Source organism: Sphaerodactylus townsendi, linkage group LG02, assembly GCF_021028975.2.
Source record: "Sphaerodactylus townsendi isolate TG3544 linkage group LG02, MPM_Stown_v2.3, whole genome shotgun sequence".
Lineage (NCBI taxonomy): Eukaryota > Metazoa > Chordata > Lepidosauria > Squamata > Sphaerodactylidae > Sphaerodactylus > Sphaerodactylus townsendi.
In genome coordinates this window covers 138,600,490-138,628,158 of record NC_059426.1, presented here as the reverse complement: position 1 = coordinate 138,628,158, position 27,669 = coordinate 138,600,490, and the positions used below count along the sequence as shown (strand labels likewise).

General features: G+C 39.5%; 1 protein-coding gene across 14 annotated transcripts in view; it reads left to right on the top strand.

Moving 5' to 3' along the window:
* The window catches only part of RALGAPA1 (Ral GTPase activating protein catalytic subunit alpha 1), a 149,595-nt gene that overhangs the window by 108,004 nt on the left and 13,922 nt on the right, over nt 1-27,669 (top strand). For 13 of the 14 annotated variants that reach the window (XM_048484823.1, XM_048484822.1, XM_048484817.1 and 10 more), the window contains 2 exons: nt 11,803-11,961; nt 14,526-14,653. In XM_048484823.1, coding sequence (XP_048340780.1) covers nt 11,803-11,961; nt 14,526-14,653 — 287 coding nt within the window. Of the gene's footprint in view, nt 1-11,800; nt 11,962-14,525; nt 14,654-27,669 lie in introns of those variants that run through there. The other variant, XM_048484819.1, reaches the window with a different exon arrangement.

Genomic DNA, 27,669 nt, shown 5'->3' with positions numbered 1-27,669 from the left:
AATTTCATAAAGTACACTTAGAGAATATAGCACAAGGCTGCATGCACTTCATTACTCAAGTGGTTGTGTAAAGCTTTGTGTATAGGTTGTCTGAGGTGGCAGTGGATTTCTTGATCTTTTCTTCACATAGTAGACTTTTAGATAGCCACTAAAAACTCATCTGTGCTCAATAGTTTGAATCTGCATAAAAACACAGCTTTTGGTTACAGTAGGCAAGTAGGCAAGCCTGAACTACAAAAATTAAAACACAGCTAAGTCATTTAGTGTGCTTAAATGGTTTTACGTGTTTAAGATTTACTGCAACTTCCAGAGGGATTGGGGGGGGGGGGATTTTTCCATGTTTGCAGAAATGTCTGAAGGTGTGGGGGGGGGGGGGGGGGGGATCCAGACAGCTGAAGTGATTTGTGCACTGACACAAATATTTCAAACTAAAGAAAAAAAATCCCTCAGTTCTGTGTTGTATGTTAGCCAGTATTTGGGTGTGGCCACCAGTTGGGGATTCCCTCTCTTCCATGAGTTCCTTGTGTGGTCTTCTGTTGGTTAAGTATTAAAATTAGTTTTGAATATGGCCTTTGGCATCCTACCAGCATGTCCTGTGTTTTAAAAGAATAGACTTAGTACTGTTTTACATAACTTTAATGATCATACATTTAGTATCGCTCTATTTTCTAGATATGTCCTGACCTTTTTGAGGTTCAGGATCCAGTTTCTTTTCAAATAGGAACTTGTAAGGTTTGGGCTTTGACTAAGAATATATATTGGGTCCTTCCTTCTGTGTCATTCCTCTGTTTTTCTTAGTCTGTGGAGTGGGGGTGGGCTTAGGTTTAAATCTATACTTAAACAGTAGCTCCTATTCATTTCCTTTTCTATTCTCTACACAGTGTTGTGCCTGCTAGGTATTGCAGGAGATGGTTTCCCTGCACGTGTCAGGATATAGACAGGCAGCACTGTGCACTGGAAATGATGGGAGCAAATGCTACAACTTGCTTCTTTCTTGCCCTGCCATCTTCATACATGTGCGTTTCAACCAGTAATGCAAAAGAGACTCTTTGAGCCAAAGTACATGAGGTACAAGAGAACTATGATGATGATAAATAATTCTTGACATCTGTATATTAATTAAAAGCAGCCATTGGGATGGCTGATTTGGGAGAGGGGGAGGGTAAAATCTGTATCATTGTGCTGGAAAAAAATTATCCCACTGGCTGTTGTTAGTCCCAGTTGGGGAAAGGAGCCTTATTTTAGTTACGGTAATTAAGTTATAAGGGGAGGATCCTCATGTATCTGCACCCATCTGCCCTTTCATTTGCAAAGAGGCAGTATCTTTTCAAAGAAAAGCAGAGTACACAGGAGGCAGCAGTTAAACCCTACCCTCTCTTGTGTTTTGCTCTTCTGCACTCCATTTCATTTTGCATTTTTCTCTGTACCCAGTTTGCTTGCACTATGACAATTTGGCTGGGAGACAAAACAGTGGAGCACAGCAAAGCAAGGCACAGAAAAGAGTTTTTTTCCTTGCTCCTGTGTTCTTTTTAATTTGATAAAAGACCTCTCAATCTTTAAAATGCAAATGAAGGCAGGCCTATGTAAATGCCAAGCCCCTCCCTGTACCTGCTCTGCAGATAAGAATGTTAATTGTCTATCAATAAAAATCTTTCTCCTAGCAGACATAAATGTTGAAGAAAAGGTCCTTTGTGTATGGGGTGGGGAATTCATTCAAGTTGGATGGTGGAGAATTATAGTCAGGAAAGTGTTCTTCCCTGGAAATGAACAGAATAAAGAAAGCACATATAATAACAAATATTTTTTTAAATGAACACTAGGAGTTACACCAGGTATTTTAGTACACGTTTGTATTTAACAGTGCTGATCTGGGTTTTTCAATAGAGTACAAAGACAGGAACCCTCTAGATGACAACTCCTCAAACAAATAATAGCCTTGAGAGATGAAGAACATACTTTGTAATAGTCAGAAACTTTCTCCAGTAGTATTGGATCAGTTCAGCAGGCTTGTTTTTTTTTCTTTTCTTCTTTTTGTTTTAACCAAGAGGATCATTTACAAAGTCTTGTTGAGGAGATTTATGTCAGTGTGCCCAAAGGTGGATGATAATTCTCTTAGAAATGGAAATAAAATTAGATAAAATAAAAATGTCATCCTGCTGGTCCTGCCATTGCAGCATCAAGATTCTCATTTCCAGGTACCATTTTAATTCAGTAATTTATTTTCTACTGATCCCTGTGAAAGAATGGAGTTTTAATACATCAGTTAAATAGCAAGAAATGTGATTAAACTGGAAAAGAAAATATTCAAAGGAGCTTTCTTTTATAACTTGACAAGTGAAAGGCAGAATTTATGAATTATGTTTCTTTTCTTTCTAAGAAAAATAAACTACCTTTTGATAAAATACTATTTGGTATGGTTGTGGTGGGTTTTCCGGGCTTTGTGGCCGTGGTCTGGTGGATCTTGTTCCTAATGTTTCACCTGCAACCGTGGCTGGCAACTTCAGAGGTGTATCACAGAGAGAAGTCTGTTACACACTGTGATACACCTCTGAAGATGCCAGGCACAGATGCAGGCAAAACGTTAGGAAGATCTACCAGACCACGGCCACACAGCCCGGAAAACCAACCACAACCAGTTGAATCTGGCTGTGAAAGCCTTCGACAATACAGTATTTGGTATGCTTCAGTTTAAAGAAACTCCAGCAATACATTAAAATGCATTTAAGATAAAGGAATAAAAATAACATTGGGTGCAATAGTTCAAATTTCTTACCTTTAGAAAGTAGTGAGAAGGAGCAGGACCAGAACAGTGTTTTATCAGTTTAGCATTAATATGTATATATTAGAATTTTAAAAGAAACTAGCGGGCCCAGTCATGCGTTTCACAGTCCGCAACCCACACAGATGTCCATGCAGGTCCAATGATCCCCAGCATAGCCTTTTGGGGTGGTCAAATGGAATCCCTCTTTCCCTTTTCAATTCACATTGTTATATGGTGGTGTCTTGTTTTTTTAGTATAAGGTAACCCTTTCCATTTCACAACGGAACTGTCCAGAGTGCGAATCCCGCTGTCCATGAGGCTGGTTGACATGCACAGTCCTGGCTTGGGTAAGGCAGAACTGGGGCAAGCAGGCTATCACAGTCAGGCAGCAGAGGCAGGGTGGTGAGGCGCTCAGATTGAGGCCAGCTCCCTGGGTTCTTAAAGGGCCACGTGCAAAAGAAGTGGAGCCAGTAGTGTTGGTTCGCCCCCACCTCACGGATTTTCTTAGAAGAAAAAGGCAAACTCCAGCTCGCTTTTAGTGGCGAATATGGGTGAGGAAGTAGGTAAGAGGTGGTTGGATGTGAGGGAGGGCACAGTGAGGTGTGTGAGGATGAGCTGGGTGTGGATGAGAGTATGTGTGTTGTGTGGTAGTAGTGAGTGAGGCACAGAGAGTGAAAGTTACCTGCGTGTGGGTGAGGGGAACCCCACCTGACTTCTCACACGGCAAAGTGTGTTTGTGTTTCACTTCCACTTGTATTACCTACCAGTATTACCTATTTACTGTTCTCATTGTTCATCTCTGGCCATTTCTGCGCGAACAATCTAAGGGCTTCCCAAGGCCTCAGGCCACAGACAGGCTGCATGAACATTCTAAGGGTGACAGTTAAACAGAGTCAGCTTCATGGCCTGGTGCGCCAGGAAAAAGACATTTTACCTGGTTCAGGTATGGACTTTCGGTGATGTGAAGGTCCAATTACCTGCCCACAACAGGGAGGGACGTCATGGGAAAAATTGGGGGCGATCCGTCCAGCAGCTTCTGAGGGAGACCATCAGGGACAAACACACTGTTAGATTTATATATATATAGATTAGTTTGCCACAGCATTGTTTTGATGTGCAACCTATACTGTGGATAAGAGGCTGCTGTTAGGACAGAATATGTAAAAACAGAATGGTTTCCAATGGGCAAAGGTGTCAGACAAGGACTATTGTATCTCCCTATCCATTCAGTCTATATGGAGAACATATCATAAGGAAAACTATTAGATTTAGATGACCAAGTTCAAATTAGTGAAAGGAACATGAACAATTGGAGAAAATAATGAAGATTTAAAACAAATAGAGATGATGCTTAAAGCAGGAAGTTCCAAGGCAGGATTACAGCTGAACATCAAGAAGATGAAAGGAATGCCTACTGAGGAACTACACTACTTTTAAGGTCGACGATGAAGAAATTGAAATTGTTCAAGATATTCTGTTCCTTGATTCCATCATCAATCAAAAGGGAGATGGCAACCAAGAAATCAGTAGGAGACTGAGACGGGGAAGGGCAACCATGAAGGAGCTGGAAAAGATTGTTAAGTGTAAGGTATGTTGCTGGCGACCAAGATCAAGTTTGGGTGTGAAATTGTGACTGTAAAGCAAGCTGATACGAAGAAAGTTGATTCATGTGAAATAAGATGTTGAAGGAGAATTTTACAGATACTGTGGCCCACCAAAAAGACAAATCAGTGGATTCTAGGCCAAATCAAGTCTGACCTCTTCCTGGAAGGTAAAATGACTGAACTAAGGCTATCATACTTTGCATTATGAGAAGACAGAAGTCACTAGAAAAGATAATAATGCGAGGAAGGGATGAAGGCAGCAGGAAAAGAGGAAGACCCAGCATGAGATAGATTGACTCTGTAAAGGAAGCCACAGCCCTCATTCTGGAAGACCTGAGCAAGTCTGTTAACAACAGGACATTTTGGAGGACATTAATTTGTATCGTCACTATGAGTCAGAAGTGACTTGATGTCACTTAACCACACACATTATGCGTCACTAAATAGTTAATGTTAAGACCAGCTGATTCCACACAAGGATTTTTCCCCCCTGTGGTGATCATTTTGCCAGAATGGTTGCTGCTCAGTTTGCACTTACAACAGAGATTCCACTTGGCCCAGTTTAATCTGTTTTTTACCCTTGTTTACTCTCTTTGTTTATAGTTTTATCCTGTTTGTTTATAGTTGATTGGCAACTTATTGAACATTTGTATATGGATAGCACATATCTGTTATGCACACTGTAACACATATGCATATAAATCTTGAAATGTGGATTACAATATAGCCCTAAGCAGAGTTACACCATTCTAAAACCATTTCCTTCAGTGCACTTAGAAGGGTGTAATTATGCATAGGGTTGCACTGTTAAAGAACCATTGGCACTACTTTGCAGTTATGGATTAATATTCAAAGAGTTACTTGGGAAATGCCAAAGGTCTCAATCATGCTCTTTTTCTTTCAGTTGTGGAAATGCAGACACCACACAGTCTGAATTGCAAACTGTTTGGAAGTCAGTGTATTGTTTGGAAGTCACCATCAATTTCAAATACAGTTTGCTTTGAAATGTTATTGTGGGGGGGGGGGCACAAGTATGATGCTCCTGGTGCATGTAGGATCGCTAGTCTGTGCTCAACCATGAAGATTGGCTTGTTATCATTTATTTCTTGTTATTGTGAAGGTTTCCTTTAGATCTAAGAATTTTTCCACATCCATCTTTGTTTTCCTAGTTTCCATTTCAAGAGCCAGCGTCCCTCTCTTCTGTGCTGCCAAATCATAGCAGCCCTTTTCCCCACTGGGCCCTGATTTTAAAATCTGTTTGGTAGGGAATTGATTGTAGAAATGATAACTGGATCATGAACTTGAACAGGGAAGATTGTCATTTCTCATCCGCTCTTTAGATCAGGAAATTTTACATGTTGCTGAGAATTCTGGCAAGAGTTCAAGGGTTAATGCAATAGATAAATGAAAGGAACTTTCTGTAAATTGAGTCCTGCATCATTTCAGTTGTCTTGCCTTTCCAAAACTAACTTATTTAATTTTTTAAAGTAAATACTTGAATTCTTCCTGCCAGCGTGCTTTGCTTTTACTATCCTTTATTACTTCAATTATACTTGGTATCACTTAGAACAATCTGTCATTTGGAAATCTCAGTGTAGCCTGCAGCTTAGTATTAACTCTGGCTGGTATTGTAACATGTACAGCATATGACATTAATGTATCAAAATTAGATTTGATCATCCCTTCTGGTTATATTTATTTCACATTTCTTTTGTATTCAGTTAACATAAACTTATTAGGAAACCTGACACATGGTTGATGGCTGTAAAGTAAGAATGTTTTAAAGTATTTCAGTTTTTTAAAATGAAATTTCAGATATCTCTGCTTTTCCCAGTGATTATCAGTTTGTTCAGTGGTTAGGTGGAAATTCTAACCTTGTGCTGTAACTGTGGAAACAGCTTAAGTGAACACTTGGTGTTTGTTTTCTGACTATTTTACTTACTTAGTGCTCATCAAAATCAGATGTTAGCTGCTATTCCCACAATGGGAACTATGAAGGGTTACAAAGGAGAAGAGTTGTAGTCCTGTTTCCATCTACAGAATTTTGTCATCAATTTCTGCTTGGTTGGGGCAAAGCATAATAAGTTATCCTCTGAAGTGTAATTGGATAATGGCTAGGTTCAGTCAATTAGGATGAGACCATCTTCTTCTGTGCAACATCTCAAAAGTTTATAATTGATTCTTTTTTGATGTTGAACTCTGTAACAAGGTTCTCTGAGGGCTTTACAGTATGAACAAATAAAATAACATAGTAGAACAAGTAATAATTTTAAAATATCACTAATACATTTCATTTTCAATGTGGTCACAACTCTGGATACTTAAATCTGAAGATTTTCAGTATAGACTGACTATATATCTTTCTACAAAGATACAGAGAAAGTCCAAGATTACAAAAAAATGATATCTTTAAAAAAGAGTTAAATCAGGGGGTTAACTCCCTCCCCCCCAAAAAATTAATGGAAGCAGAGCCTATAGGTGGGTACTGAGGGGGGGGGGGATTGTCACCATCTGGATCAGTTTGTTTTAACATATTTGTTTTATATTGTATTTTAAATTGTGATTTTATTGCTTATTATTACTGTTCACCGCCCTGAGCCCTTCAGGGGAGGGCGGTCTGAAAGTTTTAAAAATAAAATAAAAATAGATGAATAAATAAATAGTTTTAAGGAAAAATGCAGTCCATGACTGTTGCTAAGCAACTACATAGTATTGTTGAACTTGGTTTCCATCAGTAAAAAGCAGTTGAGAGAGCAGGATCCTTTCCAGAGTTGGTTTTGTCTTTGAGGAAGGAGTTACGAGTTTATGCCCAGAGGTAACTACTTTCTCTCACGTGATTTGCATGGCTCATCCAGACCTGACTGCTTGCTGTTGCTCAATAACGGCCACTTCACAAAAGGAGTGGTGTGGTGGTCATAGTTTCAGGCTAGGATTTGGGTGAGCCAGTTTCACATTCTGCCAAGGAAGCTCACTGGGCGACCTTGGGCCATCATTATTATTATTATTATTATTATTATTATTATTATTATTATTATTATTATTATTATTATTATTATTATTATTATTATTATTATTATTATTATTATTATTATTATTTAAACTTGATAGACCGCTCAACCGCCAAAGAACTCTGAGCGGTGCACAAGGCCATCTCAGCAATAAAACAACAATAGACATAAATAACATTAGAAACCCGTAAATTCCTATAGTAGCAAAAAAAACAGATCCAATCAAATTACATTATATATACATACATATATATACATATATACACATCCATATATATCTATGTATACATATATATACACACATATACACATATATATGTATATATATACACACACATATACACACACACATATACATATATATGTATATGTATATATATACCTACATATATAGGTGTGTGTGTGTGTGTATACACACACACACACACACACACACACACCCCTATATATACCTATATATACCTATATATGTAGGTGTACATATACATATATACATATATACATACATATATATATATATACACACACACACACATACATACATACATATACACACACACACACACACACACACACACCCCTACATATATAGGTATATATATATGTATATATATACCTACATATATATATGTATATATATACCTACATATATATATATGTATATATATACCTACATATATATATGTATATATATACCTACATATATATAAAATGTCCGATCACAAGGCTGAGTGGGGGGCCAACCCTTCCGAGGATGGAACTACAATACCGGCAGTGCTGGAGATGGTAGAAATGCAGCATGGGGCATGCGGCCTGGACATTTGTGAGGCTGTTGTTAGGATAAAATGGAGAATTCTCAAAGTTGATTTATTTATTCAATTTAATATACCACCCCTTCCTTTCAGGCTTGTTGTGTTGAGTCCCCAGTGGGGAGAAAGGCAGGGTATAAATGGAGTAAATAAATAACAAATATAGCTGAAAATGGGGTGAAAATAAAAGGTGAGTGGGAAAGGGAAAAGGAAGTGTGGAAAGGAGAGGACATGGGTGTTGCCAGAAGGAGGAAAAGAGAAAATAGCTTGAAAAGGGGTATACAGGGGAATGTCATTGTGGGTAGGAATTAAAAAGCACAGAGAACAGAAACCTGTGAAACCCCTCTATAATAACTCCCTCTAGAGAAACTTTCCCCACACCACTCCTGGTATTTATGGGACAGGAGACCACCACAAGTGATGGGTTTCCATTCTCAACAAAGGCAGATGTCTCTGAATACATTTCCTGCTTCATCTTTTGTGTCCCACTAGGAAATAAGCTTTAGAACCTTTGTACAAAGCTTTAGAACCTTGTGAACCAAAGGGGGGCTTCAACATGCTTAAGGGGCAGGCATTTTCAGAAAAACAAGCACCATGATGTCTGGCCACCAGAGGGAGCAAAGAGGAACCGGGAAGTATTGGAAGGGATTCCAAGAAGAATGATGTGCAGATTAATAGGTTGCAGTATATACTTTATGGAGTAGATCATGTTCCTTTCTGCAACAGGCATTTTAAACTGTTGCATTACAAGAGGAGGCTTACAGCTTATAAGATGATGTTTCATATTCTACGAGAAATGGCAAGAACATTAAAAATATGGAGTGCTTTTCTTTCCATTTCAGTTCAGGTAAGAGCTGTGATTCATACATGTTGGCACACTACTTAATTCCTTGTCACAATTATGGAACACTTAGTAATTTGCAACTGCAAGCACACAGTGATTCCAACGATACAAGATTGTACGAATATCTTGTCTGTGATATTAGTCAACTTTCATTCACATGTAACAGGCCTAATAGCCCGGAGTAGCCTGATCTCATCACAGCTTAGAAGTCTAGCAGGGTTGACCATCCAAGGATGGGAGTCCATCAAAACTAAGCCTGCTATGCAGAGGAAGGCAGTGGCAAAACCACCTCTGCTCATCACTTGCCTTGAAAACTCAGCGAGGTGGAACTTCAGACAGTTTCCCTGAGTCAGCTGCAACTTGAGGGCACTCTTTACCTTATCTTCATTCACATATGCCAGATGTTTAATCATGGTTGAATCCTAGTTACCAATACCATGGAAAGAAGAAAACTAACCCTAGTTAATCTATGTGTTTGCGTTTTGACTTCTTGAGTAATTGGCATTAGTTGAAAATATTTACCTTCAGTCTTCACATACTATGTTCAGAGAGGAGGAGGAGAAGCCACAAGCACAACCAGGTTTGTTTATGCATTAAGCCTTAGGTAGGCTTTATATCAGCAACCCTGTCATTGTGGTAATGAATCTATGGAAACCCTGGCTTCATGCACTTCACCCTGCTCACCCCCCTGTTCATCATTACAAAATCATAAACATTTTTGCTACATTCATAGCCAGTTAATTAATATGAATCATAAACTGTGAGTTGGATTCAACCAACTGCTGGTAGAAAACACACAGAAACCTCTTTTGATTCCATATAGTCATTCATGGAGTCCCCAGATTCACATGGATAAACAGACATGTGGGGCAAGAGGTTCCGGTGGGAATGGTGAAGGGGTCTAATTGCCCCCTCTTCTGTTAGCAGAAGTATAACCCTCAAGTCCAGAAATAATATTTCCTGGGTTGTAAAGGACTGCTAAGGGAAGAGGGAAAACAGGAACTTTCCATTGGCAGTTGGCCAGACTCGTGATTTGTTCTTTGACTAGTACACCATAGCTCAGTTGCTATTTGGAAGGCTGGTTCAGGGTCACAGAGCAAACTATGGCTTATGATTTGAGCAAAACAACAAATTATGGATTGCTATGGAAGTGGTTTTTGTTTTTTTGCTGAATGTAACAGGGAGAAAGGTAAGGGCGGAAACACATGAGCCGGAGAATTTCCAAGGCTCGTTCCTATAAAACTGAACCACATTTTGTCATTACACTTAAAACTTGACTTTATGTTGAAAAGTTTTGTCCTTAGAAATGTGTTCTCCATCAGCTTGCGGTACACAAATACCGAGAGCTGGCAAATTAAACCGAAGAGCCCAAGCTAAATAATTAGCGTTTTTAGCAGACAACTTCAGTTTTTGTGTGAAATAAGTCTGTTCTAGAGCTGGCCAAAGTGTCACTTTTACATGTATTTTGCAGACATGAAATACTGTAACCCAGTCTCTTTTAAACCTTGAAATAGGTTCACAGTATTTTGTACAGCTGTTGCTATTTGTTGCACAAATCTTTAATTTTATACAGAGTTTAGAGAATTATATACTGCAACTCCCTTTACGCAGGGCTATCCTTGGGCCTGGTCTGGAAGCTCCAGCTGGTGCAAAATGCAGCAGCACAGGTCCCCATGGCAAGTGCATATCCAACTGGTGCTTCGCCAGCTACTCTGACTCCCAGTGGAATACTAAATCAGGTTCAAGGTGTTGGTGGTAACCTTCAAAGCCCTAAACAGTCTGGGGACCATGGATTTACAGGATCTTCTCTCCTTATATATCCAGAGGTGGGATCCAGCAGGTTCTCACAGGTTCCCGAGAGTAGGTTACTAATTATTTGTGTGTGCCGAGAGGGGGTTACTAATTGGTGATTTTGCCACGTGATTTTTGCCTTAGTTATGCCCCTCCTCTCAGCAGTAGCGCGCAGACCTTGAAGCAGTCTAGCAGGAAATGCACTGGCGTGCGTGTCAGCCTGCACCTGCGTGCATTCATTTCCCACCCAAGGACCAGCACAGCGGCCGCATCCTTGCCACAGCCCCGCCCAGGAATGCCCGGCCACGCCCCCGTCGTGCCCCGCCCAGCCCCATTGGCGCTACACCACAGTTTGAATCCCACCACCATGGGAACCTGTTACTAAAATTTTTGGATCCCACCACTGTTCCCTCAGCTAATAAAATTTTGCTGGTGATCCCTGGCTCAGGAGAGATCCAGCTATTCTCAACTAGGGCCTTTTCTGTCTTGGCCCCACCCTGGTGGAACATTCTGTCTGGGGAGATCTGATGCAATTCTGCAGGGCTTGAAACATGGAGCTGTTCCAGCAGGCATGTAGTTGAGGCTGCTAGGGACCACCATTAGGCCTTGCCTCCCTATTTCCCCTTTCCTTTCTCCCTCCCTCCCTCCCTCCCTCCTTTCCTTTTCATTTCGTTCCCTTCCTTATCCCTCCCTTCCAACTTTCTCCTCCATTTATTCCTTATTTCCTCCAATAGGGTTCACTACTATCCCCAATCTAACCCTACAAACATTATTAGAAATGGGGCTACTGAATTCAGATGCGACCAAAGTATACTGTTTCATATCTTAGTTAGATTTTAATCTTAGTTTTAATTATATTGATATTGAATTTATTGTAATGTTCTACACAAATCGGAAACCACCATGAGCCCAAAAGGGAACGGGCGGAATAGAGATCACATTATAAATAAATATTTATTTTAGAAAATTGTTTTTGTTATTTCAGCTAAGACATTTAGGAAATGATGAAGTTCACATTGTCTGGTCAGAGCATACACGGGACTACAGAAGAGGAATAATTCCTACCGAATTTGGAGATGTGCTCATTGTCATATATCCAATGAAGAATTATATGTTCAGTATCCAGATTATGAAAAAACCTGAGGTAAAGATTTATTTTCCTCATGCAATAGCTGTGTTCTAGATTATTCTTGAAGCAACCTGTTCTGGTTTCCAGCATGGCAAATTACTCCATTCGCTCCATGAGATGTTAACATTGCCAGAAGCAGCTCTCTTGGGATAGAATTCATCTGAATTCTGATCAGAACAAGGAAACAAAAGCAGTTTAAGGCTCCAAACTTGAAATTCCATAAAATTGCCCCTTTGCTGCTAAGAGGGCTAACTGCTGGTGGGCTGGTATTATGCAATGCTGCAGTGTGAAATGCCATCTTTCCTTGTTCCAGAGGTATCTCTATATTCTCTGTAACTGAATTTAGCATCTGAAGTCTGAGAGGCAAGATGGCATTACAGGAGAGATTGACTTCAGCTGTCTTCCCTTATCCACATCAGTATTGTCCTGCTTTATCACTATCGAATGGATATAACTTTCTGCCAGCAGCACAAGTTCACAGAAGCAATTTTTTATTCCTTTCCATTTTGCCCTCCACTTGCCTATGCTCACACAAGAGCATGTGTATGTCAGGGTGGGGGGGGGGGGGGATACTAGCCAATTTTCCTTCTTGCAACCCTGTGAGCTGCATGGCATGTTTTCCTGAAGGATCCTTCAGTTCTCAGCAATAGTTTCTCAAATGTAGTGGGCTGCTGGAAGAACAGGAATGTGGTATAAAGTGTACTGCTGAAGGCTTTCACAGCTGGAATCAGCTGGCTTTTCTGGCTTTTCTGGACTTTGTGGCTGTGGTCTGGTAGTTTTGCTCCTAACTTTTTGCCCCCAACTATGGCTAGCATCTTCAGAAGTATGTCACATCACTCCCTGTGACACACTTCTGAAGATGCCATCAGCCATAGATGAGGGTGAAATGTTAGGAGCAAAAACTACCGGGCCATAGCCACACAGTCTGGAAAACATACAAAAGCCAGTGGTAGGAACTGCTTCCATGAACTTGTCTTCATTCACAGGAGCTTTGGATCCAACACAGAATATGCCACTGCCCAAAATAGGGCAAGATTGTATCTCGTTCTGGAGCTGTTAAGTTTAAAAAAAACCCTCTGTCATCCAAAGGAAAATGTGATATGCTTGTGACAAAATATTTTCTTTTCCTCAATCGAAGCAACTATAAGTTTGGTTTTTAAAATATCAGAAATAAAGCAACAGGCATTAAAATTAATCTGATACCCATTTCTGTTGTTTTCAATTGGAAACGCATTTCATACTGTATTTCTCTTCCTCCAGTTGAGATGAAATTCATATATACTGCACCCATCCGATTCCTTGCCAAAATTCAGGCAAATAGAAGAAAGTATGCTCATTCTACCAGCTTTTAAAAGTTCTCACAGAGAGGGCATTAGGAAACATGAATTGTGTGGAAGCCAGCTTATGCCTCCTTTTCTGGGATTCTCATGTCATGACCATCTGGCTATGTCTGTGCAATATATAAAATGAAATAGTTTAAATATTCCCTCCAGTTTGTTTTCATGGCAGGCTGTTGCCTTTGGAGGGGGTTTGACATCTGCTGGGAGGTAGCCCAGACATCTGCTTTTATTTCCCCCTCCAACCCACCCTGCTAGTATCAATGCAGGATTTCCCACTCTCTGCCGACTCATTGATAGTATTTGTTTACAGAGTGCAGAATGAATAACAAATTAGAGCATTTGCACAGAATTAGCAAGGAACAATCTAGAACTAGTTTTCTTACCACTTAAAAGCATGATAATGTTATGTGAAGATAGTCAGAAAAGGTGCAGGGAAGCAAAAAGCTAGAATAGTTGCCTCTATCCATTCCACCACTAGTCTTCATGTTTGCCATCATCTGGCTCCTGAAAAAGAGATTTATGTGCAGAGCAGGCAGCTTCCTCATTGACTGGTTAGAAACTGAACTTGCAACATGGCATTGCATGCTTAAAAAACCCTAGCTGGAATTTCCCCATCAGTAGCTGATGAATGTTTTCAGCCATCAGATAGTAATTAATAAGCAGTTTGAGTGGCTAGACACTTGAAGTCCATTGCTGTGCATATGCCTGTTTGGATCAGAACATCTGCTAATAACCAACGTACATGTCCCATCTTACACTATTCCTTCCTTCAGTGATGTGACAGTATCTTAGTAGTGATTGTGATTACTTGTTCATTAATTGCAAGTTAAGATTGCTGTATCCATATGGGTGAATCTGAACTCTTACTAGTTGTCTTTGTCAAACTATATCATGTCCCTTCAGCACATTTGTTCCCTATTCTAATCTTATTCATGGTTTGACCTCTCGGACTCTAATATGCATACATGACTGTTATTAGTCTTAAATGGAGCCTGAATAAGATAAATTTATTCAAATGCTTCTTAAAGTGAAATAAAGAGAACGATTGAATATCAAGTGATCTTATCAGGATACTTTCATATAATAAACTGCCTCTTGGAATATTTTGAATAACTGCTGTGATTGACTAACTGCAGGTGAGAAGAATGATCTGTTTGAACAATCCTTTGTTACTGTTGATTGCTAATTGTTAGAGAAGAGAATGATTTAACAGCTGACGTTCTCCATTTTCTGATTCAGGTCCCATTCTTTGGTCCATTGTTTGATGGTGCTATTGTAAATGGAAAAATTCTTCCTATTATGGTTCGTGCAACAGCCATTAATGCAAGCAGAGCACTGAAGTCACTCATCCCGTTATACCAAAACTTGTATCCTTTTAAATCCCAAACTTTCCTCTGTGTTTATATATGCGGATTCTTTTATTGAAATTGATTGTTTTTAGTAGTACAATTGTTTTCAAGGAAAAAATCTGAAGCATGGAGTATATTCAATATAAATAGTTTCAAAAATTCAATTAGAGTAGTGCATTAATTGCAGGAATCACAGTATAATCCTGAAAGCACTTTTGTGAGATTGAGCCCCCATTGAATAGATCTGTGTGTGTGCATTTATATGTTTATACACTGATTACGGTTCTGCTTAGAACAGCTGTCTTCAAGGAGTATTTTTATTGTTTTAACAGTAGTGCAGTAGTACTGTCATGATAGTTTATTAGTTTAAAATTAAAGCAAGCAGTATGTTAGTTCATTTAAAGTGCATGCTATATAGCTTTATTGTGTTGTCACCCAAATTTTCTTAACATGATAAACTTTTATTTTGTGCATCAGTGCAGTAAAATGCACCATAATGATTGGGATTGGTGGTGTAAATGAAGGACTGTATCATTATCACTGAAGAATGAGAAGGGTGAAAGGAGTTTAAGCCAAGATGCCTCCTCTTGTTGAGTGAAAATTGAAAAGCAATTTGCTTAGAAATAACCAGTTTATGCTACAAAATCTGGTCATATATAAATTTTATGTCAGTTCTTATGTGTTCAATTCATACATCATTCATTTGCGTTCCCTAGAGGTGCCTTTATAAAGATGTCTCACAAGACCATTCAGCAAATTTGTGCCATATGTTAATCATATTTAAAACTTACAATTTGTTGTGGTAAAAGGTCCCATTTTCTAATGGAAAGCAATTACTGTTAAGCTGTGGAAACCCAGGAAGGAGGCAGCCACTTAAAACTTCCAAACATTATACAATCCAAAGAAAAGAAATAATTAGTTATACATACATTTTTAAACATTGGTGTATCTAAGTGATATTTTTGCAGACCTTAACCGGAAATGGAAGCAGCCTGAAAAATATATATCATGGGTGATACAGTAAACTCCTGAATAATGAAAATGACAAAATAATTTTAACACATCTTATGCCAATAATTTGCGTAAGCTATTTTCTATCCACAGACTTGAGATTCCAAAGCATAAATTGTGTAATTTATGTTCATTAAAAGTAGTCTGGGGCTTATCTTGGGCACGGCTATGTATGTATCTAATGCTGTTCAGTAAATTACAAGAGTATTGATTGGCATATGCTGTTTAAATCGATTGTCCTGACAGCCAGAATTACAGTAATCTGTCAGTATTGATGACTGTCTTTCAGGCTTTGATACCTTTCCTTCATTTGTCTTGTCTTGCCTTACTTGTGTTAAAGTGCATTTTCTTACAACCTCCAGTTTTGTCATGGTAGGCACTTTATAGTCCTTTTTTATCCCTCAAAACCAATTTATTGCCTTGATCATACAATTAGAGAGAAAAAACAGTGTGGAGAGCATGAGTAGGCAGTGGTCTGCTTGGCTATTGGAGCTTAGGTGTCACGTAGGCTTGTTCAAGTAATTTATTAGTTACCTGTTGAAAGACTAGGATTTTTATAATGACCAATTCCAATGCATCACTTTAAATGCCTTAGAATATAGCAAGTTGAGACGACTGATTCAGTAGGCATTCATGACTGGTTTTAAAAATCTTGTTTATATTTGCCGTAAAGATTGTTCACAACGCTTATGAAAACTATTTAGGGATTTGTACATTGATTGTCTGTATGTGTCTGTGTGCTGTGACATTGAGCAGGGGTCTTGTATATATATTATGTTTTTCCCCACCACCACCACCATCACAACAGCCTTTGGCTTTTCCTCAGCATTTTTAGGTTGGTAAAAATAATTCATGATGTCACAAAATATTTTTTTTTCATCTTGCAGGCAGAAATTCTGCTTTCTCTCTCTAAACGGTTAAATATATTGGACCACTGTGAAAGAGCCAAGCATACATGAAGTAAAATTGATTGATTGTACTAATGTGTCATTCCTAAACTCTAGTGTTTACATTTTTTTCTGCATTGCTCATCTCTGTTTTGTTTGATAAAAAAGCATTTCTTAGGTATTTCCATTAATTCAGAATGTAGTTCTAAGTTTTTGATTCAATAGTTCTCAAATCATGGGGAGTCCTCTAATGGGTGTGAGATACAAGATACTTTGCAGCAGTCAGATTCCAGAAAAACAGATTTATCCTAAAACATTTATTTCCCTGAAACAGAGATGCAGCATCCTAGGCTAGTCATGGAAGCTAAAGAGAGGCCGAGATAATGTGAGAGCCTTTAATTCCAGCAACTCCTGACTGTCTGGGATTTAGGAGGTGTCTGGAGGCAGGTATTCTGGTAATGGCCCAGGCCACATGTCCTTGTATACACAGCAGTGGACTACAAATGGGCAGCTGTGTGTGAAATTATTCTGGGTTGTATTCCATGGAGAATTTCTGCGATGGAATGGAGGGTGATTTTTGCCAGTTTCCCTGACCCACTGCGGCCTCCCAACTTTTCCCAGCGTTGTTCCTGGTCCTCCACTGGACCCCAAGAGCAGCAGAGATTCTTCTTACCATATATACTCGCGTATAAGCCGAGTTTTTCAGCCCTGTTTTAAGGCTGAAAAATGTCCCCATGGCTTATACACGAGTCCTGCTTACCAGCCAGTTCTTCAGGCCTCTGCCGAGGCTGGGGGCGTGGCTGGGACAACCTCCAGCCGCTTGTTGCTGCCCTCCTCGGAGGGTGAAGGAGAACCCTGGCTGGCTGGGCTTCCTCAAACTCCTGGAGGCAGAGGGAGCTCCTTATTTGGGCAGTGACTCCCCCGATGTCATTGCCCAAATAAGGAGCTCCCTCCACCTCAGGGCTGGGTTTGAGGAAGCCCAGCCTCCTGGGAGGTGGAGGGAGCTCCTTATTTGGGCAATGACATCAGGGGGAGTCACTGCCCAAATAAGGAGCTCCCTCTGCCTCCCGGCTTCCCACCTTCGGCTTATACTCAGTCAATACGTTTCCCCAGGTTTTGGTAGTAAAATTAGGTGCCTCGGCTTATACACGAGTCGGCTTATACACGAGTTTATACGGTACTTCATTTATACTGTACTTTTCTCAACAATGGGGGCCCAAAGTGGCATACAGTTTCCCCCTTTTCCATTTTATCCTCAGACAATAACTGAATGAGGTAAGAGAGCCTGACTTTGTGTGACTGGCTCAAGGTCACCCAGCAAGCTTCCATTGCAGAGTGGGGATTTGAATTTGGGTCTCCCAGATTCTAATCTGGAATGCTAACCACTATAGCACGCTGTCAGCAATTGCACTTTGAGTTGCAGTGGAAGGGGGGAAAGAAATCATACTTTTCTGAAGGAAATCTTTCTGTCAGTAGCAATGTTATTGTTTGATTGGATCCAAAACCCTGTTTGCTTGCTTTTTGAAAATATGGGTGCAGTCTAGGAGCTCAGAAAAGTAGACTTAAGTTTGAAAGAGAAGTTCCAAGGATTGATAAACTTTATTCTGATATGACCTTCATTCTGTTGAAGTCGGTGCTACATATTTCCATTTTTAGGATCTGAGTGAGTCTTATAGATAACTGTCATTAATGTCACAGGTAATCCTGTGGAGAGCCATTCCAGTCAAACTTGGTAGACTTGATCTTATAAGTCTTAGCAAATTTAGCAAAATTTAGCAAATTTGCAAAATTAGCAAATATAAGTCTTAGTAAAATAGACTTGGTAGGGCTTAATTTTATAAGTCTTAGCAAATTTTATTCCAGTCCATAATAAGTTTTATGTCCAACTTACTTTGTATTCTTTGTATGTGTTATGTGCTGTGAAGTCACTTATGTTGACCCTTTGAATTAGTGACCTCCAAAATATCCTGTCATTACCAGCTTTGCTCAGGTCTTTAAAAACTGAAGGCCTCAGGTCTTTAAAATTGAAGGCCTTCCTTTATTGAGTCAATCCATCTTACGTTGGGTCTTCCTAGTTTCCTACTGTCTTCAACTTTTGCAAGCATCATCCCAGTGAGTCTTCTCATAATGTGATCAAAGTATAATAGCCTCAGTATGGTCATTTTAGCCTTTAAGGAGAAGTCAGGCTTGGATTCCTTGTCTCGATAATTTTTAAACACTCAATAATTTTAAGCACTCATCATTAACATCTTTGTACAGTAGGAGGGAACTAAGCGTGAGAGACTCACAGTGCAAAAAGTGACACTAACTACAAATGATCTGATAGCAGATGGAGATTTGAGGCTGTGGCTCCAGCAAGCTGGTTGACCACAGTGATTCTATAAAATTTCTTTTAATTATGTTTATTTTTTGTTTGTTTTATGCAATGCAACATATGTTTCAAATAAGAGAAGATGATTGACTAAGGTAGAATTTGTCATTAATCCTATATTCATCAACCTTTAGGTTGTGTTTGCTTTAAAAAAAATTCAAAGTAGTTCTATCATTGGTCTTAATTCATTTTACAGTTCCTTTGCCAGACCAAACACATGTCTATGCTGTACTTAAATAAATAATTGTACTTGCTTGTATAGCTTACATTACGTAGCAAAGGAATTTTGTCTATTTTAATTACTTACTTTTGTCTATTTGAATTAGTTGAGTTCCTTGAACTATTTTAAAGCCTTTCACAATTTAGTATATTATAATTTTCACAGAGTTGTAATAACCAGCAGGTTTTCTAAAATGCAAGATTTGAGATTTTGCGAGATTTACTATAAATCTTTACTTTTATTCAGAAAGGAATGGTTATATAAAAGAATAGTTAAAACATGTTTTGCTGGGCTGCTTCTTAAATTAACCAGAAACAAATTTCAGTAAAAGGATTCTGCATGTGCCATATTTGACCACAAACATTTTTAAAATCCTATTCTCCTCTTATAAAAAAGAGTTTGAAGCTGATTTTAGTTTTAGCATGGAAGGAAGCTACCAATAAGGTACTACTTTGAGGAGGTTCTGCCTACTATTCTTGTTGAAATATAGGTTGTTTTTAAAAAGATCTTTTCTCTTAGCAATTAATTAAAATAAAAAGATAAAAGGTCACAAATTTATCCATTTTGTTTGGCGTACTTCTACTTATTACCAGTATGAGCTTTCAAAATCTTTTAATTCCTGTTGCCAATCCCCATTTACCATCCATCTGTTCTTGCCAATTGTGAAAAGGTTCAATTTTCAGCAAAGCCATGTATTTCACAGAAGGTATGTGAGGTGAAATTTCACAGGGGACATGATGGATCCTGATTCTCAGCGATAAACCTTTGGGGCCAGCAGGGTTGGCATATGGTTCAGCATGATATGAAGGCTTGGGTTCCCTGGCTTCACTTTTTTGGCGTGGAGCTGATAAAACCTGGCTGCGTATTGTTTCACTGGACACCAATCATTGACAACAGGAACTGCCCATTTTAACTCTCTGTGGGAAGGAAGCCCAGACATGGTTCACAATAGTACTATTGTAGTGTTACAAACTACTCTGAACAGCTTGACAGGTTCGGGGAAGAAGGGGGAAGGGGTTGTTTTGCTAATTGGTGTTCAAAAGAAGGATGTGGGAAAATGAAGTCAGGACTTATATATTTATGCTGTTTTTGCATGAAGACAACCAGGTTTTAGCAGTAAACAAAAATAAAATGCTTAGAGTGTTGCCTACAAAGGCTTTTTAAAAACATGATCCTCCTATAACAGCACAACAATACAAAAGGACATGCAGTGTAAGGTATCTGTGAGGAAAGCCAAGTTTAATTTATGAATTCCTAAGAAAATTCAGATTAACCCATGACTGTTTACAAACTGCTTTGGCAATGAAAAAAAATACAGAAGTATTCATAACTGGTAAAACACTTTAAAATGGAGCACTATTGTGATGCCTTCAAACTGCAGCTGTACAGTTTAGATTATTCAGAGGTACCTTTAGTACATTTTTACTCATCACAGCCAAAGATTTGCTAGTAAAGTACATTGTGCTTTATGCTAATTAACATTACTTCTTGTAGGATTGCAGAGAATTCACACTCCATGTTTCTCCCACCCCTGTACCTTGTGAAGTCTGATTATGTGTTTCTTGATATCTGAGTTTGCTTACTGTTTCAGAAAATAATCTAGTTGTAGAATAGGCCTGTACCACACGCACCCGTGAGCTGCTCCTGGCATCCCAGCCATATATTATAGCCTTACGAGAATCTGAAAATTGCACACTGGTAGGCAATAAGATTTTTAGCATACAGTGGCTGCATGTTCTGTCGCTGTGTTTTACAGAGTGCTGCATAAAAATATGGTTCAGTTTTTGGAGTGAATAATATAGCTCAATTTATTCAGATGTGCTCACCATTTTAAGTACTTGGTGTTAACACTGGGGCTCTTGCTGACCCAGTAGCTAATTGACAGTATTGACATTGTCGCTTCTTGGCACATTACAGATTATTTTTCAATCAGCTTTTAAAAAAAAAAATCTGTTAAGACTTGAATTCAACAGGTTCCAGGGACAGTGGTCTTGAAACAACAATTTCTAGTTAGTTTGTTTACTATACAGAGCAGCCAACTTTATTTCCTTTATCAGTTCACTGAAACAGAAAAAGAAGTTATGTGGAACTTTGAAACTGACTTATACATGTGTTAATTTTTCAGCTGTCTGTTCAGTAATCAGGTTGTGAGAGCAAGTGCCCTTTGTTCTTCCGTGACATAGGATCACTCTTATTCCCCTTTTCTCCTATTCACACCAAAGCAACAGAGCGTGGAATAGCTTTTGACAACTTTGGGGGAGGGGCATAGCTGAAAGTGATGGAGAAGATTTTTTTTCCGAAGAAAAAGTTGCATGTACACAGTGCTGTGGTGTTTCTGAAGGCTAGAACATGCACTTGATTCACTAGTCTGATGTGAACAAACCTTTTTTTTTTTTTTGGCTTGGTTTAGAGCCTTAGAGAGTACATGTAATGGTCATAGTCAAGATTCTACATAAATTATTGATAAAATATATTAATGCTGTATTTCATAATGGTAATTCATTGAATACCCATTCTTCCTCTTACATCAGGGTAGATTATATTTAAGTCAAGATTAATGGATAGATTTTGATGTTAAAATCCAGCCTCTGAATCTGCCATTCCCTAGAGGCATATAATGCATTAGTTTAAACCAATATGCAGCTTATCATAGATGCTGTGACACAGTCTTAAATGTCAGTTTGCTGTGTATTGTTACTGCTCTCTCTGGTAATAAAATCACTATTTTGTGTTCTTGATCATTATAATATTAAATAGAAATGTAATCAAATTATTGCACATTTAGATACAGATAGCTCTTAAGTAATTGCCCACTGTAAAATTTCTGATTTCCCCCCCGCTTCTTATAAGGTCTTCCATCAGTGTTCATGTTCTCAATACTTAACACAGGATGTCTGCTTAGCTTTGATTAGTTGAAGTAAAATCTATTTAACGTTTTATTTTTAATTCTAACCAGGGTTTGTTTATTTTTTTACAACTATGCATCCATTATCTGTACCACGATCCTTGCACCCATTGAATAGGCTGGTGAGCAGCAATGTCAGCTTGCCTCATTTCCAGACTGAGGACTGGGAAGGGAGAAGAAGGTTGCATAAGTTGTTTCCATCTGGAGCAGCCTTCTTTTTTTCTCAGCCTCAAATGATGGCCTATTCAGACACAACTGTCTGAATATGAGAAGAATTATGAGAAGAAAGAAACTCTCTCCCTACCCAAAGACATCAGCCAATTGTGCCAGAAGTTCAGGTGTGCCCAAAGCTTCATTTTGGCATCATTTATAAGATGCTAATACCTAGACTGATCTCTCTCTGAAAGCTGAAGTCTGTTCTGGAAGCTAGTTTCAGGGGCGTGCTGGCAAGGGCTTGCTGTCCTGAGGATCACCTATTCCCTGAGGACACTGCAACCCAGGAGACCAAAGCAACTCTGTGATCAATTGCATATTTCATTCTGCAAGTCCCCAGAAGGTGTGTGTTGCAGGAAATGTGTGAAACTGATGTGTGTCTGTTGTTATGTATGTGGGACATTAGGATAAATTAATTGTTTCGTTTTCAAATACAAAGATTGCACAAAGGTACAGTTTAGTCATGCAATTCTGAAACAGTTTACTATGAACTAATACCCTTATAACCACTTGACGTCCCTCAAACGAAATAGTCTGCAGTTTGCCATTTTAGTAGTGCTCTAAAGTGTGACTTCAGCCAGCTGAACCTTAAAAATCATAAATCACCTTGCCTGTGCAGTTGATACACATGATCACATAAAGTGCCTCATCCAGGATCAGACCTTTGGCCCATCAAAGTCAGTATTGCCTATGCAGTCTGGCAGCATCTCTCCAGGGTCTCAGGCGAGGTCTTTCACATGACCTACTGCCAGATCCTTTGATTGGGACGCTGGGGATTGAACAGGGGACCTTCTGCATTCCAAGCAGATACTCTACCACCAAGTGACATCTCCATCCCCTTGTATGTCGGCTTTTGTTTGCAAAAGTTCATAATGCCATACCTCAAACAGTTAAGATTTCTCTTAAGCAACCCTAAGCCATTCAGCTGAAAAGTATGTCCTGTTTTATTCAATGGGACATCCAGAAGATTGAACTGCTGATCACTTTTGAAGTATTATGAGCAATAGCATAATATTGCAACATTTTTAATGTCCTTGCTCAAGAAATCCTAATAATTATTGCAGAGCAGCTTGGTATCTAGTCATGTTTCGATTACAGCCATGCTTGTTTTATTAACACGAGTTTTAAGTTTTGCAATTCTAAAATCTGAAACACTAAAAATTTTATTTTTAAAACAAACAATGAAGGGTGGAATGGAACAATTTTTCTTCCTGTCTGCTAGTCAGCAGTTGTGTGTTAAGTGGCTAAATGTATACTATGGTTTCTATTTTATCTGACTCTAGCTTTTTTAATGGAGCTCCACTTGCACTGCCATAGCACCTGTTATGGATTTGAATCATCTGGCAGAGTGGGACTAAGCTAAAGAAGTACCAGGTGTCAAGCTTGTTCTTAATTGAGCCCCAATGTAAACAATATCAAGTTGGTGGAGTAGTTGTAGGAATGAATTATAGCCCAACATTGTCTCCTCTGAAAAATCATGGCTTTCTTTCACAGATGAGAATATAAACTGTGCTGAAGAATTCAGTTATAATTTAGCCTGATCAAACAATGAAAATAACTCTCCTGTGGTTGCTGTATAACTAGCTATAGTAGAATTCACTGTGGAAATTCAATATACTACTACAGTGGATAAATTTTGCTTTTTACAGAAAATAATTTAAAATTAAGTTCAGGAGCAGTCTCACATAAGTACACACCAATCCTGTGCTTGCTTCCTCAAAAGTAAGCTTTACTAAGTTCAGTTGAACTTTCTTCCAAGTAGGTGTGCATAGGATTGAAAATTGATTAGTAAATCAATTAAAACAACCATATAATATTTAGTATGTAGTAAATTGGGGCGGGGGAGAGATTTTCTAAATTTGGCATTTCAGTATCCATTTGGTCTGTGAGAATCTGAAGCAGAGAGTGAAGTGAACACTAAACAAGGAACAGACATAAATATTATATCAAGTTTTAAGTCTACATAATTTTTTAAAAGGAAAACAGGGCCAAAATGATTTTGTCTGTTGTTATCCAACAAAGATTTGTTTAGTATAAAGTGAGATGACAGTGATAATTAGCACATAGAATATATAGGAAGTACACCATTTGTATAGAAAACTAGCGGGGCCCAGCCACGCGTTGCTGTGGCTTATTGTGGTGAAATGGAAAAGGAACAGTAGCAGCAAATCAATTGCAGAGGCCAGCAGTACATGCTCATGCAAACACGCAGCCTGATACTGGACGATGTCATTGATGTGTGTGCCCGCATTCCTTTGGGGGGGGGATGGAAAGGCACCCCTCCCAAACATCTAGGCTGGCTGGTCATGATCCTTTACCTGGGAGTAAGTTTGGTTGGTGGCAATGGGTGTCACTTCTGAGGAAACCCTCTGAGGGTGGCAGCCGACGCGAGCCATTCAAAAGTATGTCACAGTTGCTGTACCGACCCTTTTACTCCTGGAGTATAATAGCGTGCCTGGTTTTCTTTTACTTTCTTAACCACAGTATTCAGGGAATCTAGTGTGCCTGGCCCCTCCCTCCCGCCCTTGCATGTAAGCGCCTCACTCTCTTCTTCCCTCCCTCAATTTCCTGTTCCCTTTGCAGATGCCACCTCCCTCCCTTCCCTTCCGCTAGGGTGGGTGGGTCATATCAAGATGCTGGACCCCCTGCCTCCCCTCCCTTGCATGCCACCCCTCACTCTCTCCCCTCCCTCACTTCTCTTCCCTTGCATGCCTCCCTTTCCATCCCTTTCCTCTCCCTCCTGCTCTTCCCTTACATGCCACCCCTCCCTCTCCCTCCCTTCCCTCTCTCTCGTGTGTATGTGTGTGTATGTGTTTCACTTCCACTCGAGTTACTGCCTATGTACTGTTTTCACTGCTCGTATCTGGTCGTCTGAGTGAACATTCTAAGCAGCACGAACATTCTAAGGGTGACAGTTACACACAGGCAGCTGCATGTCCTTCACCAGTGAGCACCAGGAAAAAGGTGTTTTACCTGGGCCACGTGTGAAATTTTAGGTATGTGAACATCTAAGAACACTCTCGCCTGGCTGACTATAGTGGCTGGGAATTTTCAGAGGAATTAGCCCAGCAGTTACTGAGGTATACTGTCATCAACAAAAACACTGTTAGCTTTTTATATATATAGATGGTATTGAATGCTGACATTTCTTTTTTTTTAAAGTGTTAAAAACAGGGCCCAAAGAAGTTGTGCATTAAAAGATCTTCAGTGATTTTTGTTCTTGAGAATCCCCATTTTCAATGCTTTTGAATATTTTAAGAATGTGTCGTATTGCTGAGAGAGTATTCTCTATGACCAGTTATGCACAAAGCATCTCTGTGCGATGGGGACAAATGTCTGTCACAGCAAGATTTCTTGTCCGGATGTTTTTCCTCAAGCCCTCTCTCCCTGTGGCAAGCGAGACCACTTGCAGCACAAATTTAATTTCGCTTTGCCACCAGAACAGGGAGATTTTTCAGTGTGCGCAGCTTTGGCCTGGACCTCTTCCTTCCACCCACGACCAACCTGCCTAGCTCCACCCTTCCCATTCCTCACACTGCCATCCATGCCTTCCCCTTTGCCCTGTTCCATGTTACCTTCCTGCTTCTCTATGCTCATTCTGATATATCAATGTATCGATTTAACAGAGTTGGCTTTTGCAAGGACCAGCACAAGCAGGGTCTGTTTCTGGCTCTATCCCACCTCTCCCCCGGCCCCCACTTCTGCCTCTCTGATGATCACGAGGGCTTTTTAAAAACAAGCCTCTCTCCCACAGCAGCAGCAAGAGAGAGGCTGACAGGAAGAGAGAGAGGAGGGGAAAGGAGGCGGGAGAATGTCAGTTTCATAGTATTGGGACTACTGAGTGTTATAAGATCTGTGCTTTTAAGAGGGGCGGAGTTTAGAAAACCAAGAAACAGGCTCATTGAGACTAGCTGCGGGGAGGACTGGCTGCTACCTTTCATGTAAACAGAGAAATGCAAGGAGGCCACACTTTAGCCCCACTGTGCAGCTAAAAGGCCCGAGGTAAGTGTTCCATGAGTAATGGGCCTACCAGTTTAGAAGCCTGTAGTAGGTAAGAAAAGACAGAGGCTCAGAAGTAAGCCAACATTGTTCTATGAACCTAATTGTTAACCTCATCTGGAAACACGGGTATTCCTAAGTAGGGCAAAGCACTGAACTTACGGTGACATGACAGATGGTTTTTAGAAATCAGTTCTACTTTCCATTATTCATGTTCATGTATGTGAAAAACATGGAGTGAAGATAATACTGACCACGATATTATGTAACAAAGTATAAAGCTTTTATGATGCTAAAATCAAGCTTTTTCAGCATGAGTAGCAGGATTTCATTGGATTAGTACACAGGAGCTTGCTGATATAGGGATCCAACATGCAGAACGCATGAAATGAAGATTTGAGTTCTGTCTTGTTTTTTGGTAAGGCTAATTCTGTGTTCTCTTTGTGTAACAAACCCTGGTGCCACCCTTCAGAATCAACAAAGGGTGAACACTTTCTGTCTTTGAAAGTTATCTACCCTAACCTCTAATGTAGTCACATCAAAAGCATTAACTTTCCTTCAGTTCTGTCCTATTTGTGTGTAAGCATTATGTATAATAAAATAAACCTAAAAGGTTCATTTAGAGACCTCTGAAACAGGAGTATTTTGAAAGCAGGTAGGTATCTCCACCTTGCTTTTCATAAAGCATTTTACCCATTCAAACAGACTTTTAAAAACAGCTTGTTTTGATAGCAGGCTGTTCTCCTGTGGGCCTTCAGCGTTTGCTTCCTGGCAGCACCTTTGGTGCGAAAAGAGAGTGCTCAATTGGGAGACTATCAGTGCCAGCATGCATAGAGTGATAAGTTAACACACCACTGGGAATTTCTGGGGCCCACCAAGATACTTCACTTCTAATGTGCTAACAAGCTCATTTTTCTACCTCTTGCCTCTTCAGTTATTTTTTTTCCTCAGAAGAGCTTAGAAGTTGAGTGCATCAGGCATAATGAAAAGCTCTGTAGGAGGGAGAAGCAATAACCCAATTTTTCCCTTTTCAGCCAAATAGAAAATTAGTTTCTGGTAATACACAAAGGCCAGTATTTTTTGTGCAAGGGGCACTGCTGTGAATCAAAGGACTCTATTAACTGCAGAAAATTCAGCAGCTGTGAATCTCCCCCAATGGAAAAAAAGTGCTTTTCAACAAGTTGTGAGATATGTAGTATTATTTAGACTTCAACCATCAGTTTCATCCTCTACCGCTTATATACAGCCTCTTTAAAACTGTACTATATTACTCTCCTGTGTTAAGGCTCAATCTTGTGTATGTCCCACAACCTAAGAACCCTCTCATCAAAGAGGTTTTCTGTTCTCTTAATCCTGAAGCCACAACATGTGATCTTTCAGAAGCAATTTTTAGACTGCATCTCTGTTTTAAGGCGACAGATCTAGTAT